The sequence below is a fragment of the Vulpes lagopus genome, chromosome 12 (genome assembly GCF_018345385.1).
Source record: "Vulpes lagopus strain Blue_001 chromosome 12, ASM1834538v1, whole genome shotgun sequence".
NCBI lineage: Eukaryota > Metazoa > Chordata > Mammalia > Carnivora > Canidae > Vulpes > Vulpes lagopus.
Genome location: NC_054835.1, coordinates 36107020 through 36124566, shown reverse-complemented (window position 1 = coordinate 36124566; position 17547 = coordinate 36107020). Strand labels below are relative to the sequence as shown.

Sequence of the window (17547 nt, the reverse complement as noted above, 5' to 3'; positions counted from 1 at the left end):
CGTAGCTCTCAGAGCTGAAGACTTCAGCTACGGGACTGAAGGGACTCAGTCTGTGTATCGTTATCTTGTCCTGGACATTAACAGGAAAAGAGGTATGTGGAGGAGCTCTCAGCCCCAAGGACAGTGGCTTTGTTTTCCTCTCCTATCCCTATCTCCCACTCCCATCCAAGAAATTCTTGGGAGAACAGTTCTGGCCAGCCCCTGGCAGCCCCAGTTTCTTTCTGGATGAATTAAAGTCACTCTTTTTCTTTTCACTCCACACCCAGGATGAATTCCCAGGACACCAACAGAAAAATGAAACACAGGATAGATTATGCATGACCACAGACTAAAGAGAGAGCTCTCTCTCAGATTCCCAGACATTTCTTTTCAACAAATGACCCTGTGAGATAAAACAGGGCAGGTAGTATTATCCTGGTTTTGTAGCTAGAGAAGTGCTTTACCCAAGGTATTTCAAATTTGCATATAGAGGGGGCACCTGGGTGGCTCAGCTGGTTAAGCAGCTCCCTTCAGCTCAGGTCATGATGTTAGGATCCTGGGTTTGAGCCCCACATCAGGCTCTCTGCTCAGTGGGGAGCCTGTTTCTCCCTCTCCCTTTACCTGCCACTCTACTTGTGCCCTCTCTGTCAAATAAATAAATAAAATCTTAAAAAAAATAAATAAAATTTTATGGGGGCACCTGGGTGGCTCAGCGGTTGAGCGTCTGCCTTCAGTTCAGGGCGTGATCCTGGCACCCCAGGATCAAGTCCCACATCAGGCTCCCCGCATGGAGCCTGTTTCTCCTCCCTCTGTCTATGTCTCTGCCTCTCTCTTGGTGTCTCTTGCGAATAAATAAGTAAAATCTTAAAAAAAAAAATTGTGTATAGTCCTTGCACAGGGGCCATGCTGATCTCTGAATCCTTCCAATTTGAGTAAATGTGCTGCTGAAGTGAGCACTGATTTACCCAAAGTATTTCAGATAATAAATGGCAAAGTCAAATGTAATCTGGACCCTCTGATTCCAAGCCCACTCCACCCCACCAGACTCTCACAGTGGAAGACATGTGAGCTAAGGGGCATTCAACAAGGGGCACCTGGCTGGCTCAGTCAGCAGAACACATGGCTCTTGATCTCAGAGTTGTGAGTTCAAGTCCCATGTTGGGCACAGAGATTACTTAATTAAAAAAAAAAAAAAGGCGTTCAGCAAGGTCCCCAAGGACACATAGCAAGTCAGGAACCAGAATGCTGTCAACTCTGTGGGTCTCATCCCACGCAGGATGTTCTCTACTGAACCTTCACCCCTGCAGCTTCCTTGAGGCAGTGTGGAGAGTGGCCCAGACACCGTGCTGCCCACCTTGACCTTATTTCTCCTTCCAGTGAGTCTAGAGTCCAAGTCCTCAGTGGCCAAGTTTCCAGTGACCATCCACCATCCTGTCATCCCCAAGTTATATGACCCTGGACCAGGTAAGGCTCTTGCCTCTGGGGTTCCAGGGTGGGATCTTGTAGAGCTATTGATGAAATTCAGAAGGGATCCGCTCTGAGGTGGAGGAGAATTCATGAAAATAACTGCCCTGATAGAATTCCTGACAAACAAGATTTGTTTGGAGAAAAAAAAGAATTCTAGGACATACTCTCCTAATATTGCTTAATTGTATTTAACTGATTATGTGTTTCTGCTTATTTTGAAAACAAAAAAACAATTAATTATATCATCTTAAGTAATGATAATAAAAACAGAGTGGTATTGGACTATGGCTAAAAATATCAGTGGAATCACATTGGAAATCCAGGGACAAACATGTTGGAGTTTTACCATATGATAAAGGTAGCTTTTCAGATTAAAGGGTGAAAAGATGGATTATCCAAGAAATCACATGGGACACCTGTGTAGATAAAGGAAGATAAGAGTCGAACCTATCTTACAGTTCATACCAAGATAAATTCCAAATTGATCAACTATCTCATATTTTTAAAAGCTAAAAATCAAACAAACAGGGGCACCTGGGTGGCTCAGCGATTGAGCATCTGCCTTCAGCTCAGGGCATGATCCTGGAGTCCTGGATCGTGTCCCACATCAGGCTCCCTGGGAGGAGCCTGCTTCTCCCTCTGCCTGTGTCTGTGCCTCTCTCTCTCTCTCTCTCTCTCTCTGTCTCTCATGAATAAATAAATAAAATCTTTTTTAAAAAAAGTGCAGATGAGGGGCACCTGGGTGGCTCAGTTGGTTAAGCAGCTGCTTTCAGCTCAAGTCATAATCCCAGGGTCCTGGGATTGAGCCACGTGTCATCCTCTCCCTCTCCCACTGCAGCTCCCCTGCTTGTGCTCTCTCAGTCTCTATGTCAAATAAATAAATAAAATATATTTTTTTAATGTTATAAAAATTTGGGATGCCTGGGTGTCTCAGTGGTTGAGCATCTGCCTTTGGCCCAGGGCATAATCCCAGGATCCGCGATTGAGTTCCACATTGGGCTACTTGCAGGGAGCCTGCTTCTCCCTCGGCCTGTGTCTCTGCCTCTCTCTCTCTCTCTCTCTCTCTCTGCGTGTCTCTAATAAATAAGCTTTTTAAAAAATTATAAAATTTATTTTTATTTTTATTTTTAAATTTTTATTTATTTATTCATGAGAGAGACACGCAGAGAGAGAGAGAGAGGCAGAGACACAGGCCGAGGGAGAAGCAGGCTCTATTTAGGGAGCCCCATGCGGGACTCAATTCCAGAACCCCAGGATCACACCCTGGGTGGAAGACAGGCTGTAAACCGCTAAACCCAGGTATCCCCCCAAATTTTTTTAATGCAAATGAAAAGCACATTCATATCAGAAAGTATTGGACAAGAAGTGAGGGGCAGGCAGTCTTATAAACTCCCGGTGGGAAATGTAAATTGGCACAGCCTTTCCAGAGGCGATTTGGCAATACCTCTCAACATTTGGGATATGTATTCCCTTTGGGCCAGCAATTGCACTTCTAGAAATTATCACGTAGATACTAGTATCTGTGTGAAGTGATGTTTGTTTGAGGTTCTTTACTGCAGCATTTTTTGCAAAGACAAAGTGGGATGCACGGGTTAGATCAAGTGTGGTCCATCTATATAATGAAATTCCATGCAGTGGCGCTCAGAAGGAGGGAGGAGGAGCACAGGAGGAGGGGTTCTTTTTAGACTGATACAAAATGCTTTCTAGGTTATAAGCAAGTACAGAAGAGAAGGGAGAATAAGCTATTATTTCTGTAAAAAGAAGAGGGAAGGGCAGCCCCGGTGGTGCAGTGGTTTAGCGCCGCCTGCAGCCTAGGGCGTGGTCCTAGAGTCCCGGGATCCAGTCCCACATCAGGCTCTCTGCATGGAGCCTGCTTCTCCCTCTGCCTGTGTCTCTGCCTCTCTCTCTCTCTCTCTCTCTCTCTCTCTCTGTCTCTCATGAATAAATAAATAAAATCTTAAAAAAGAAGAGGGGAAAAAATATATATAATTGCTTGGTTATGGAAAAATAAAGAAGTTGGTAATATTGGTTGCTTCCTGGCTTCCCAATTGGAGAACAGAAATGGGAACAAGTATTTTCAAGGCATAAATTTCAATATATTTAGAATTTTGAACCACTTGGCACTTTTTGGATATATTGCCTATATATTCAAAATGTATTGTATCCAAAGAGTCTTTTTTTTTTTTTAAGATTTTATTTATTTATTCATGAGAGTCACAGAGAGAGAGAGGCAGAGACACAGGCCGAGGGAGAAGCAGGCTCCATGCAGGGAGCCTGATGTGGGACTCCCAATCCTGGAATCAGGCCCTGAGCTGAAGGCAGAGGCTCAACGCTGAGCCTCCCACGCGTCCCAACACTGAGCCTCCCACGCGTCCCAATAGAGTCTATGCAAAACACATGTTGAATTATTATTTAAAAGTAGTACCATGAAATATCCAGAGAGAAGGATTTAAAATACTTGCCCAACACGATAACTATCTCAAAAATAAGAGAAATAAGCACAAGAAATTCACACGCAATTTTTTTCTTTTTTGGCTTCAGATTTGCTTTAAATAAAAAGTGTTACAGATAACAATGGAAACCTCCCCAACTTATTCCCCTCCTTTCTGCTAACAACCACCATCACTTAGGTCGTTTCCCGCCACTTTTGTACTTTTCATATGTAGATTTCTCACAGGAGCGTGTGCATAGAGCATATGGTGTGGTTTTATGCATTTTTGAACTGTTCATAAAATATGGTATGAAGTTCTAGATTCTGACCTTTTGTCAGTCTGTGGCTTGTATTTTGATTTTGTTTCTAGGGTCTTTTGTCCTAATACTGATTCTTTGTTTTCTTTCTAGCTTTTGCTTAAGAAAGTCTTCCCTACCTTGAAGCCATAAAAATATTCTCCTGTATTTTCTTCCAAGGTTTCACATTTGGCTTTTCACATTTAGATCTTTAATCCCCACAGAAGCTATTGTTATGTGTGGCATATAACAGGGATCTGATTTTTTATATATGGATAGTATATTGTCCCCACACCATATATTGAATGAGTCCATCCTCCTCCTCCATGGCTTGCGTGGCCAATCTGTCACATACCAAGTTTCATATATGTAAAGGTCTGAATTTTAATTTAAATTCAATAAATTAACATCTAATGTATTATTAGTTTCAGATGTCGCAGTCAGTGATTCAGCAGTCTTATTAACACCTAGTGCTCATTACATCATGTGCCCTCCTTAATGCCCATCACCCAGTTACCCTATCCCCCACCCCTTGCCCCTCCAGTGACCCTCAGTTTGTTTCCTATGGTTAAGTCTCTTATGGTTTGTCTCCTCTGATTTTGTCTTTATTTTTTCCTCTCTTCCCCTATGATCCTCTGTTTTGTTTCTTAAATTCCACACGAATGAGATCATATAATTGTCTTTCTCTGATTGATTTATTTCACCTAGTACTCTCTAGTTCCAACCATGTTGTTACATATAGCAAAATTTCATTTTTTGATGGCTGAGTAATATTCTAGTGTGTGTGTGTGTGTGTGTGTGTGTGTGTATACATACATGACATCTTCTTTACCCATTCATCTGTCAATGGACACCTGGGCTCTTTCTATAGTTTGGTTATTGTGGACATTGCTGCTATAAACATTGGGGTGCAATTGCCCCCTTTTTTATTTTTATTTTTATTTGTTTGTTTATTTATTTGCAAGTGCCCCTTTGGATCATTACTTTTATATCTTTGGGGTAAATACCTAGTAGTGCCATTGCTGGGTCATAGGGTAGCTCTTTTTAACTTTTTGAGGAACCTCCATACTGTTTTCCAGGGTGGCTGCACCAGCTTGCATTCCCACCAACAGAGTAAGAGAGTTGCCCTTTCTCCACATCTCCACTAACATCTGTTATTTCCTGACTTGTTCATTTTAGCCATTCTGGCTGGTGTGAGGTGGTGTTGTCTTCCTTTTTACAATGTTTTAAAGATTTATTTATTTATTTGAAAGAGAGAGGGTGGGGAGGAGAGCTGGAGGAGGGGCAAAGGGAGAGGGAGGGAGAGAATTTTGAGCAGATTCCTCACTGAGCAGAGCCTGACATAGGGCTCGAACTTATGACCCTGAGATCATGTCCTAAGCCAAAATCAAGAGCCAGATGTTTAGCTGACTGAACCACCCAGGCATTCCTCTTCCTTTTCTTTTAAATCTTATAATTTATTTATTTTTCTTGTTTTACTGCATTTGGTTAAAATCCCCAGTACAGTGTTTTTTGTTTGTTTTAATTTATGAGAGACACAGAGAGAGGCAGAGGCATATGCAGAGGGAGAAGCAGGTTCCTTGCAGGGAGCCCAGTGCAAGACTCAATCCCAGGACCCTGGGATCATGTCCGGACCAGAAGGCAGACACTTAACTGATTGAGCCACCCAGGTGCCCCTTATTTATTCATTTTAGAGGGAGAGAGCCCATGAGAGGGGTAGGAGCAGAGAGAGCAGGGCAAGCAGACTCCAGGCTAAGCATGGCATTGGACGTGAGGCTCTATCCTACCACCCCAAGAGCTGAAATCCCACCACCTGGGCTGAAATCAAGAGTCAGATGCTCAACTAATTGAGCCATCTAGGTGCCCGACTAAAGATTTTTGTTTCTACTTTCTATTTTCTGTTTTCTTACGAAGAGTTTTTATTATGAATGAGTATTGAATTTTAATCAGATAATTTGCACCAATTGAAATATTTTTCTCCTTTAATTGGGTTCATGTAATGACTCACACTAATTTGATTTTGTGATGTTGAAGTATCCTCACATTTCAGGAATAAATGCATTTTGATTACAGTGCATTTTTTGACCAAATGCTGAATTATTTTATTATTTTATATACTTATTTTATTTAGGATTCCTGCATCTGTGTTAAAAAATAAGACTATCTTGGGATCCCTGGGTGGCGCATCGGTTTGGCACCTGCCTTTGGCCTGGGGCGCGATCCCGGAGACCTGGGATCGAATCCCACGTCGGGCTCCCAGTGCATGGAGCCTGCTTCTCCCTCTGCCTGTGTCTCTGCCTCTCTCTCTCTGTGACTATCATAAATAAATAAAAATTAAAAAAAAAATAAGACTATCTTTCCCTGTAATGTCCTTGCCCAGGTTTGTTATAAAAAGTATATAGTCCCATGAGTTGAGTAGCTTTCCTGTTTTCTTTTTTTTTTTTCTGTTTGTTTTCTTAACTATTTTCTTTCTTTTTTTTTTTAAAGACTTTATTTATTCATGAGACACAGAGAGAGAGAGAGAGAGAGAGAGAGAGAGAGAGAGAGAGGCAGAGACAAAGGCAGAGGGAGAAGCAGGCTCCATGCAGGGAGCTTGATGTGGGACTCAATCCTGGGACTTGATCCTGGGACTTGATCCTGGAACTCCAGGATCACGCCCTGGGCCCAAGGCAGGCACTAAACCACTGAGCCACCCAGGGATCCCTGTTTTCTTAACTATTTTCTTAAGTGAATTATAACAAAGCAGGAATTATATGTCCCTTGATGTTTTGTTAAAACTTGTCTGGTCCCTGTGTCTTTTTTTTCTTCTTTCTTTTTTTTGTCTAGATTTGCAAGGGAGGTGGTTAGAGGCTAGGGGAAAAAATGTGAATGAAAGGAGTGGGAAAGAGGAAAAAAATTTAATAACATTTCTGTGTCTTTAGTGGTTATTAATATAACCATTGAGTCCATTTTTAAGTATTTCTTTTTTTTTTTAATTTTTTTTTAATTTTATTTATTTATGATAGTCATACAGAGAGAAAGAGAGAGAGGCAGAGACACAGGCAGAGGGAGAAGCAGGCTCCATGCACCGGGAGCCTGATGTGGGATTCGATCCCGGGTCTCCAGGATCGCGCCCTGGACCAAAGGCAGGCGCCAAACCGCTGCGCCACCCAGGGATCCCCCATTTTTAAGTATTTCTATAAAATTATCCATTTGATGTAAAATCAACCAAATTTTGGTCATAAGGTTGTTCATAACATTCTCTTATGTTTTTAAGAGCATTCTAATACATCTGACGTCAGGTAACCCTTTTGGCTCTTAACATTTATTTTTCAATAATTTTAAGTTTTTTTGTTCTTTAAGATTTTTAATTTATTTATTAATGAGAGACACAGAGACACAGGCAGAGGGAGAAGCAGGCTCCATGCAGGGAGCTCGACGTGGGACTCAATCCCGGGACTCTAGGATCACGCCCTCCACCAAAGGCAGGAGCTAAACCGCTGAGCCACCCAGGGATCCCCTTCTTATTTATTTTTTCATACGCATGATTCTGTAATTTATTTAAGAATTTTAAACATTCTCATTTTTAATAATTTTTGGACTTCTCTATTATTTTTGGTCTATCTGGAATGCATTCATTTGTACACGGTAGACTCATTGGCTGTCGTTCATACTAATTTTCTTTAAGCGTTTCGTAATTTTTGTTGGTGAGCTCATGTTCAGTAGGAGGTTTCACTTGCTTATTTTGTTTTTTCCTCTCTTCTTTCTCTCTCCTGATTCCTTCCCATCTCAGAGCTTTACAGTTGGATTGATTCCCTGTTTCCCCAGATTTCTGATCTACTTTTCTATACTGGAGTCTCAGGGTTCCTGTCTCCAATAATTTTGGAGTTATTAAAGAGTTGGTTGCTGGGCCTGAGGATGGCTGTGAGGTAGTGTCACTTGTTGTTGTTGTTTTTAAGATTTTATTTATTTATTTATTCATGAGAGACACAGAGAGGCAGAGACATAGGCAGAGGGAGAAGCAAGTTCCCTGCAGGAGCCCAACGTGGAACTGGATCCCAAGACTCCGGGACCTCGGCCCAAGGCAGATGTTCAACCACTGAGCCACCCAGGTGTCCCAGAAATAATGTGTATTATTTAAAACAAAAATGTATTTTTGAGCATGGTTATATCTTTGTATTTTTCTTTATCATTGCTCTATATTTAGAAAAATAAGGAATCTCAAACAGAAAGCTATACCACCAACTTCCAGGAGTCCTCTATCTTGACCACACCCTACAGTACTTCATGCCTCTGATTCTCTACTATCATAAAAGAACCTAACTTGGCAGGTGGCTCAAGAAAAGGAAAGACACAATTTATTTGGCATGTCCTTAAACACAAGTTACTTGACTCTTCCCACTGATCATTTTTCCCTCACTCCCTCAGACCCAGGGGGAACAGGTATTTAAAAAGGGCATTCTGGAATGACTTCTGACTTCCATCATTCTGAGAAGGAGCTCTGCAGTGGGGTTCTGGAGCACTCACCCACAAGCCCCAGGTAGTGTTGTGGCTGTCAGCATGCATGGAGTCCAACAGAGCCCACCCACCCAGACATCCAACGGGCTCAGTCAGCTGGCATGGCTCCACATTTGGTGACTAAATCCCAGAAAACACATGAGCAGCTCCAGCTGATTCATCATGAGGCTGTTCCTTTTCCAAGTTCACCCCTCAAGCTGGATGATCTGGCCCAGGCCCTCCACTGTCCAAGTAGACCTACTTCCACTCATGTCTTCCTGAGGAGAGAGACCAAGTGTGTTTCTCTCTAGGACTGCGGCTGATGACAGGGGCAGGTCCCAAGTCCTTTAGATGCTTTCTTCCTTCCCTGGGCCCCATGCCCCTCCATCTGGAGCCCCATGATGGGCAGAGCTCAGTGCATTGCAATTCCTAGTGTTAACATGAGGGCAGGATGCAAGCAAAATGCTGACAGGCAAGCATAAGATGAGGCATTCACACAGACAATAGGGAGTGGCATAGTGGAGCCAACAGGGGAAAGAAATTCTAGAAGACAGACAAAATTTCAACAAGCTAGTTATATTTTAAATATATTTATTTTCTGTCCCAACTAACAAACTCTTACTAAGTGCTAATGGTGTACGAGAGGCACAAGGCCCACACTGTGGGGTCGTGGCATAAGGCAATCATGAAGAGTATAAGTCAAGTCACTAAGGCTTCCCAAAAGGCAGAGCTGTGACATTTACCCTTTTCTTGCTCAGAGAGAAAGCTCAGAGACCTGGTGACCATTGCCACCAAAACTTTCCTCCGTCCCCACAAACTCATGACTCTGCTCCGGAGCATTCGTATGTACTACCCAGACTTGACAGTGATCATAGCTGATGACAGCAAGGAGCCCCTGAAGATTACTGACAACCACGTGGAGTATTACACCATGCCTTTTGGGAAGGTACGTCCCTCCCAGATGGGGAGACATCTGGGTCTTGGGACAAGAGGGCCCCAAGAGTCAGGTTCTACCCTGGATGGGGATGCCTGAGTGGCTTTCCCAAGGAAGCATAATCCCGGAGTGGAGGGGATTGCCAACTCCAAATTCACAGAAAAATTGGATCATGCTCCCATTTCTTCATTAATGAGGTAGTTGTTCTGCTTTCCCTCGCACTTGGGACATTCACTGAGGTCCTTCTAAGTGACTTGAGATGCCTGACATTCTAAGGATTCCTGACACGCAGAGGAACTTGTGATCCTTATGTCACCCAAGCTAGAGGTGCTCTCTCTCTCTCTTTCTCTCTCTCTTTTCCACACGCACACCCTCCTTCCCACAAGGACACACAGAAGGAAATGGGTATTATATATACCATAGCGTCCCACCTTCTCACACCTTCCAGGCATCATAAGGGGCAATAGAAGGAGAGTCACAGACACTCAGCTGAAAAAGGACTTCAATCCATCCACATTGACTCTAGGACCAAGAAAGGACTTTCTAGCCTTTCTTCGCCTCAGTCTTTGATTCAGGGAGTCACTGTTTTTCCTCCAGTGCCTCTGAGACATGGACTCACTTTAACCCAGTGGTTCTCAACCTGTTTCGGGCGCAGCCTGGCTGCTGGGAATTTAGAAAGCTCCTGGGTGATTCTAATATGTGGCCAAAAATGGCAACTACTGATCTAACCTCATTTCACCTGCAGGGTTGGTTTGCTGGTAGGAACCTGGCCATATCTCAGGTCACCACCAAATACATTCTCTGGGTGGACGATGATTTTCTCTTCAACAACAAGACCAAGATTGAAGTGCTGGTGGATGTCCTAGAGAAAACAGAACTGGATGTGGTAAGGGAGGGTTGCCAGTTTTACCTCAATGGTGATCTTTAGAGACATCCCGGAGAGGGAAGGGGAGGAGGGAGGAGAGGATGGGGCTGGAGGGGGAGGGTACCCAGGAAGGGGAGGGGCTGTTGTAGGAGATGCATAAACCAGCACTGCTCGGGTTGAGAGCATCACACCAGGAATCAGGAGGTCTGTGGCTTCTTTTTCTGCCTCCCATTGTTACTTTTTTTCCAAGCAATTTGGATCCCCACATACATACACACATTAACCCTTGTTCTATCTTTAAAGAGGTGTGTTTATGTATCTCTAGAAGTGGTGTGGTGTACTGCTCACTACAGCAGTACTCTCTGGTTCTGTCACACACCATTTTAAAAAATGTGAATGTGGGATCCATGGGTGGCTCAGCAGTTTAGCTTTGGCCCAGGGCATGATCCTGGGAGTCCTGGGATCGAGTCCCATGTTGGACTCCCTGCATGGAACCTGCTTCTCCCTCTGCCTGTGTATCTGCCTCTCTCTCTCTATGTCTCTCATGAATAAATAAATAAATACATCTTTTTAAAAGAAAATAAAAATAAATAAAAGCACAGGTAGCCCTAATGACATTAAAAGAAAAAAAAAAGAAGAGGGGCACCTAAAAAAAAAAAAAAAAAGAGGGGCACCTGGATGGCTCAGTGGTTGAGCCTGCTTCTCCCTCTGACTCTCTCTGTCTTTCATGAATAAATAAAATCTTTTAAAAAAAAAGATGAGAACATCAAAAATCATTTCACATATAGAAAAGAAAAAGACAACTACAGTTAATAATACTGTATTGTATTCTTGAAATTGGTGAAGAGAATAGATCTTCGATCTTCTGGCCATGTCCTCACTGGTAACTAAGTAGGTGTTGGGTATGCTAATTAGCTTGATCGTGGTGATCTTTTCACAGTGTGTACACACATATGTTGAAACATCAAGCTGTACACCTTAAATATATAATTAAAAATATATGTACAATTTTATTTATTTTTTTAAAGATTTTTTATTTACTTATTCATAGAGACACAGAGAGAGAGAGACAGGCAGAGACACAGGCAGAGGGAGAAGCAGGCCCCATGCTGGGAGCCTGAGGTGGGATCTCCAGGATCAGGCCCTGGGCTGCAGGCGGCGCTAAACCACTGCGCCACCGGGGCTGCTTCCAAAAATATATGTACAATTTTAATGTGTAGCTCAATAAATTAAAAGGTAGCTCAATAAAAGCTGTAGTTTAAAAACACAATTTAAAGAAAGAAAAACCAGGAAATGGATAAGATCAGTGTCATTGTGATCACAGTTACCTCTTCCAGGACAGTCCCCAAGGCATCTGTATTAAGACCTCTCCTGGCTACTCTTCCAGAGAGCAAATCACAGTAGCATCAGTGAGGTAGAAAGCATAGTCATGTAAAAATCCAAGCTGGCACCTGACTCTACTTCCCGCGTCAGCCTGGACTAGCCTCCTTGCCTTGATGCCACACTGTCCTCATGGTCCTCGGCTGCGTGGCCGGAAGGGGAGAGAAAGTGGAAGACAAGCATCTGTCTTCAAAGAATGTGCTAGAAGCTGCAGACATCCCTTCTAACTTCCATCTTTTCAGCCAGGACTTAGACACATGGTCAAACCTCACAAGGAAAGTGTGGAGAGGGAGTCTTTAGTGATGTAGCTGGCTGTATCTTAACTTAGGCCAGTTAGACATCTGGGTAGCTCAGTAGCGGAGCATCTGCCTTCAGCTCAGGGCATGATCCTGGGGTCCTGGGATCCAGTCCTGCATCGGGCTCCCCACAGGGAGCCTGCTTCTCCCTCTGCCTGTGTCTCTACCTCTATGTCTCTCGTGGATGAACAAGTAAAATATTTTTTTAAAAAAATTGGGCCAGTCAAAACCCAGAGGGTCTGTTTGCTAAAGGCAAGAGGAAAGCACTGATGATGCAGGACAGGGACAATAAGCCACCCTGGATGATCCCACTGGTTCAGGAATGGATGTCCTTGCTCATCCTGTCTTGCTGGGGCTCACACATGTAAATGCACACATCTTCCGTGAGCGCGTGGACGGCCCAGGAGGAGAGCCAGGAGTGGGAGGAGGGCAGCCTGAGATGCGCCGCACGTGGCTCGTTGCAGGAAGCCTGGCAGCAGGGACTCCAGAAAGGGACCCGTGTGCACGCAGGCTGCCGCTCGCCTGCACCGCAACACTGCTCCTCCTCATGGAGGGGAGGTACTTGCCTTCTGCAAAGAGTGAGCCTGCTGTAGGGTAAGTGGAGCAGAGTGGTCTGCCCCTTGTACTTGGTGCTCTCTGCTCCATGGACATTTCTGGAGTGAGCAGTGATAGAGATTTTTGAATGTAGGTGAGGGTTGGTGGACTCCAGAACCAATGGCCAAGAAAGCATTCTTGAGACGTTTTTGGTGCAAAATGGTGGTTTTATTCAAGAACAGGAACAGGACCCATGGGCTGAAAGAGAAGCTGCCCCAGGACTGTGAGGAGCAGCGGATTATATATACTCTGGGGTTGGGGGAGGTAGAGATACGGGAAGTTTCAAAAGGATTTTCACATGCGAAAAAGAAGACTCAGGAACCCTGAGGCGTGGCTATTGTCAAGCCAAGGTTGTTTTTCCCTCTGGCAAGGCATTAACATTAAGGCAGTTGGGGGCTTCCTGGAGGAACTTTATACTCAGCCTCAAGTATTTGTCAATGGGCTGCAGGTTAGATGGACGCTGAATTTTATCTACATTTCCTTCTGCCTTTGTTTCTCACATCAAGCAGGATGAAAAGATCAAAGGACCTATAGCCAAGTGCCCAGAGGGCTGTGGCTACCACAGCAAAAAGAGTACCCTAGAAGGGACAACTGGGTGCCTCCGCGGTTGAGCACCTGCCTTTGGCTGGGGGCGTGATCCCAGAGTCCCGGGATCCAGTCCCACATCAGGCTTCTTGTGTGGAACCTGCTTCTCCCTCTGCCTGAATCTCTGCCTCTCCCTCTCTTTTTCTCTCTCCTCTCTCATGAATAAATAAATAAAATCTTAAAAAAAAAAAAAAGTATCCAAGGAATAGTATGAAGGGTAGAGAACAGGTGTGTTTTCTTGTAACTGAGGTTCAGTCCAGGAAGGCTTCCTGGCAGAGGCAACATGGATCTATCAAGTCTGGGTTTTCTAACATGCATTTCTCTGCCCACCGATTAGGTAGGTGGCAGTGTGCTTGGAAACGTGTTCCAGTTTAAGCTGTTGCTGGAGAAGAGTCAGAATGGGGACTGCCTTCACAGGAGGCCAGGCTTTTTCAGGCCCTTGGACGACTTCCCCAACTGCGTGGTGACGAGTGGCGTTGTCAACTTCTTCCTGGCCCACACAGAGCGACTCCAGAGAGTGGGCTTCGACCCCCGCCTGCAGCGAGTGGCTCACTCAGGTGGGGACAGGCTGAGTGAGGAAGGTGCTGGCTTGCACACTGGCCTTGGGATTTATGCTTTCCAGGGACCTTGAGCCACTGATCATGGCCCTTGCCTTCAGCAGTGGGCTTCTCTCCCTCCCCAACCTCCAACCCGGGAGTTCAAGGTCTCTCTTGCCTCCCTCCTCCCCTCACTGTGACTTCCTATCTCCCATCTGCTGCTCCCACTTGAGACACCCTACCCCTCCAGCTGTGTCCCCTCCCTCCTCCCCCCCCCTTTTTTTTTTAAAGGTTTTATTTATTCATAAGAGACAGAGAGAGAGGTGCAGAGACACAGGCAGAGGGAGAAGCAGGCTCCATGCAGGGAGCCCGATGTGGAATTCGATCCCAGGTCTCCAGGATCAGGCCCTGGGCTGAAGGCGGCACTAAACCGCTGAGCCACCGGGCTGCCCCCCTCTTTTTTAAAAAATATTTTATTTATTTATTCATGAGAGACAGAGAGAGAAGCAGAAACATAGGCAGAGGGAGAAGCAGGCTCCATGTGGGGAGCCCAATGTGGGACTTGATCCCAGGATCAAAAGGATCATGGCCTGAACCAAAGGCAGATGCCCAACCACTGAACCACCCAGGTGTACCCCTCATTCCTCTTATTCCCTCAGCTCTGGAGTTCATAGTTCTGTCCAGCTGGTAAGCTCATCTGTGTCTCTCTGTCCATACTTCTGAGAAATGTATTTATTTCCTTCCAACTCATCAGCTTGGACAGGTGGTTTTGCAGGGTGCTCAACCTCCCCATGGGTATAAACTATACCCCTGCTTCCCTCCCCCCCCCCCAGACCTGGAATATGGCCCTGGGTCTCTGGGTGAAGGTCATGTTCTTCCTCTCTTGGCAGAGTTCTTTATTGATGGGCTCGGGAGCTTGCTCGTGGGATCATGTCCAGAAGTGGTGATAGGTCACCAGGTCCGATCTCCCATGGCTGATCCGGAGCTGGCCATCCTGGAGAAGACCTACAGTGCATTCCGGACCAACACGAACGACCAGGTCCAGTTCAAGCTGGCTCTCCACTACTTCAAGAACCATCTCCAGTGCTCCACATGAGGGTGCCCAGGCATCAGAAATGTTCTACACTTATTGGTTGTGGGTGTCTAGGACAGCGGAACTGGTGGTTGGGCTACCAAAATAGGGACTCCCGATGAGATGAATGTTGTAAAGAACAAGCCAGAGTGGGTAGGACAGATGAGTCAGGCTCAGTGACTAACAATTTCCATCAGAGACTTAGGGTCATTAGAAATGGACCAATCCCTGAGAAGGGCAACAGAGGCCTATCAATAATAATCATTATTTGTATGTTGTGGTACTATTTGTGGAGCATCCGTGCACAGGGCATCTCACATCATCTCATTTGATCTCATGCAAAAGAATATATTATGGGTTGGTATCCTTGGTCAAAAGAATGGCTGTGGGGTTTTGAGGATTATTTGGTAGAAATTATATCATAGTCAGAAGCATCATCTCCAACATCCACAAATGTTTATTTGTTGCTACCTTGGGGACTCAAATAATGGGACTAATGCAGGGTCCTGGTCTTGAGGATGATGCAGCCTGGTCCAGTTCAGTCGGCTAGCAGAATTGTGAGCCAGGATCAGGGGACCAGGGGAGAGACGAGTGATCGGGGCCCAGGCAGCTGAGGAAGTCTCTGTGGGGAGAGGTCAGCTGGAGCCGGGAGGATGGATGGGATTCAGGCAGCAGAGGGAGGAAGGGAAGTGAGCACTGTAGCCTCCTGTCTGCCACAACAAAGGTTTCCCGGGCATCAGACTTGCTACTGTAAGGACACATTCCAGAACACCAGGGATTGAACTCTGAACCTGTGCTAAGGTGCCATGATAAATAGTGTAAGTGCAGTGGTGCTGCCAGGAATTTGAGATCAATTGTTGATCACTCAAGACCAATGTCATGTGCAGAAAGGAGCCAACACATGTTGTGGAGGAAGGCTCTCTCTGTTATCTCGGGAGTCGGCAGATTCTACAACTACTGTACCTGCCTTTAGGGCTTCCACTCTTTGCTGCTGAAGGTGCTCTGGGGTAGTTTAGGATCCCTGAAAATGTGGCTCTGAGATATGAATAAAACTCCATGAAAATGTTTTGGTGGTCCAACAATTTTGAAAAATACCGAAAGTTGTATCTCCCTCTTGGAAAGTTGCAATTCACATTAGAATATTAAAGTCTCTGAAAGGGCAGCCCGGGTGGCCCAGGGGTTTAGCGCGGCCTTCAGCCCAGGGCGTGATCCTGGAGACCCTGGATCGAGTCCCACGTCAGCCTACTTCTCCCTCTGCCTGTGTCTCTGCCTCTCTCTCTCTCTCTCTCTCTCTCTCTGTGTCTATGAATAAATAAATAAAATCTTTAAAAAAATAAAGTCTCTAAGAAGTCCTGCAGTGAAGAAATTGGGTTAATTTTGTTTAATTCAGCATTTCCCAGCTATGGATATAGACTGGCAATCATTTTTTTTTTTTTTTAATACTCCCAAACCCAGAGTTGAACACCTATCTCATTCCATTTTGGACATCATCAAGATTCTATTACAGGGACCCCTGGGTGGCTCAGCGGTTGAGCATCTGCCTTCCGCTCAGGGCATGATTCCAGGATCCGAGATCAAGTCCTACATTGGGCTCCTTATGGGGAGCCTGCTTCTCCCTCTGCCTAAATAAAATCTTAAAAATAAAAGAAAAAAGGATTCTATTACAAAAGCTTCAGCAGCTTTAACATGGACAATCATTTGGTGCGATAGTACATGCACTTTACCTATAATAACAGAGCTAATGGAAAAAAAATAATAACAGAGCTAATGGGAAGATGATGGTGGATTGTCCCATTCAGTCCTGCCTTTAGAACCAGGCAAGAGAAGCCCCTCGCTGGATCCTGTGCTCTAGAGAACACTGTATATCACAGACACACGTGCTTGCCGATGAATACCGGGAATCTCTGTCACTTGGGATCCAGTGCTCAGCCTGAGTACAGCATAACCTGTTATCCTAGATACCCACTCCCGGGACTAACAGTGTTCAGGCCCCAGGGAAATGCTTCTTCACACCTCATGTCCTCAAATGACAACTGCAATCCAGATGCATCAAAACTCTGTGGCAGGGCAGCCGGGGTGGCTCGGCAGTTTAGCGCCTCCTTCAGCCCAGGGCCTGATCCTGGAGACCTGGGATCAAGGTCTCCCGGTGTGGAGCCTGCTTCTCCCTCTGCCTGTGTCTCTGCCTCTCTGTGTGTGTGTGTCTCATGAATAAATAAAATCTTTAAAAACAAAAACAAAAACCCTCTGTGGCAGTGCTTTGGAGTGCAGGTGAGACCTGAGTGGCCAAATGCTTAGGTAAAGGAAAAAGACAAATTTTTTTTTAAATTTTTATTTATTTATGATAGTCACACAGAGAGAGAGAGAGAGAGAGAGAGAGAGAGGCAGAGACACAGGCAGAGGGAGAAGCAGGCTCCATGCACCGGGAGCCCGACGTGGGACTCGATCCCGGGTCTCCAGGATCACACCCTGGGCCAAAGGCAGGCGCCAAACCGCTGCACCACCCAGGGATCCCAAGACAAATTTTTAATTTGTTAAATCCTGCCTCTCAGACACCATAAATAGCAGCAGAATCTTGCCTAGTACTAGTGTCAATTTTCTTGCCTTTCATTCATGGTTCTGAAGTGCTAAAAAACTAG

The 17547-nt window shown here is 45.0% G+C and overlaps 1 protein-coding gene and 1 non-coding gene across 6 annotated transcripts in view; one reads left to right on the top strand and one right to left on the bottom strand.

Annotated features, from left to right (window-relative positions):
• B4GALNT2 (beta-1,4-N-acetyl-galactosaminyltransferase 2) overlaps window positions 1–16157 on the top strand; it is a 54105-nt gene extending 37948 nt beyond the window's left edge. For 4 of the 5 annotated variants that reach the window (XM_041723911.1, XM_041723913.1, XM_041723910.1 and 1 more), the window contains exons 7-11: window positions 1357–1443; window positions 9408–9595; window positions 10329–10469; window positions 13641–13860; window positions 14730–16157. In XM_041723911.1, coding sequence (XP_041579845.1) covers window positions 1357–1443; window positions 9408–9595; window positions 10329–10469; window positions 13641–13860; window positions 14730–14935 — 842 coding nt within the window. In that variant the 3' untranslated portion in view covers window positions 14936–16157. The remainder of the gene's footprint in view (window positions 1–1356; window positions 1444–9407; window positions 9596–10328; window positions 10470–13640; window positions 13861–14729) is intronic. The other variant, XM_041723914.1, reaches the window with a different exon arrangement.
• Window positions 828–936, bottom strand: LOC121474315. The gene has a single exon (XR_005983333.1). It is a non-coding gene; the product is annotated as a U6 spliceosomal RNA (small nuclear RNA).
• Window positions 16158–17547: the final 1390 nt, after the last annotated feature.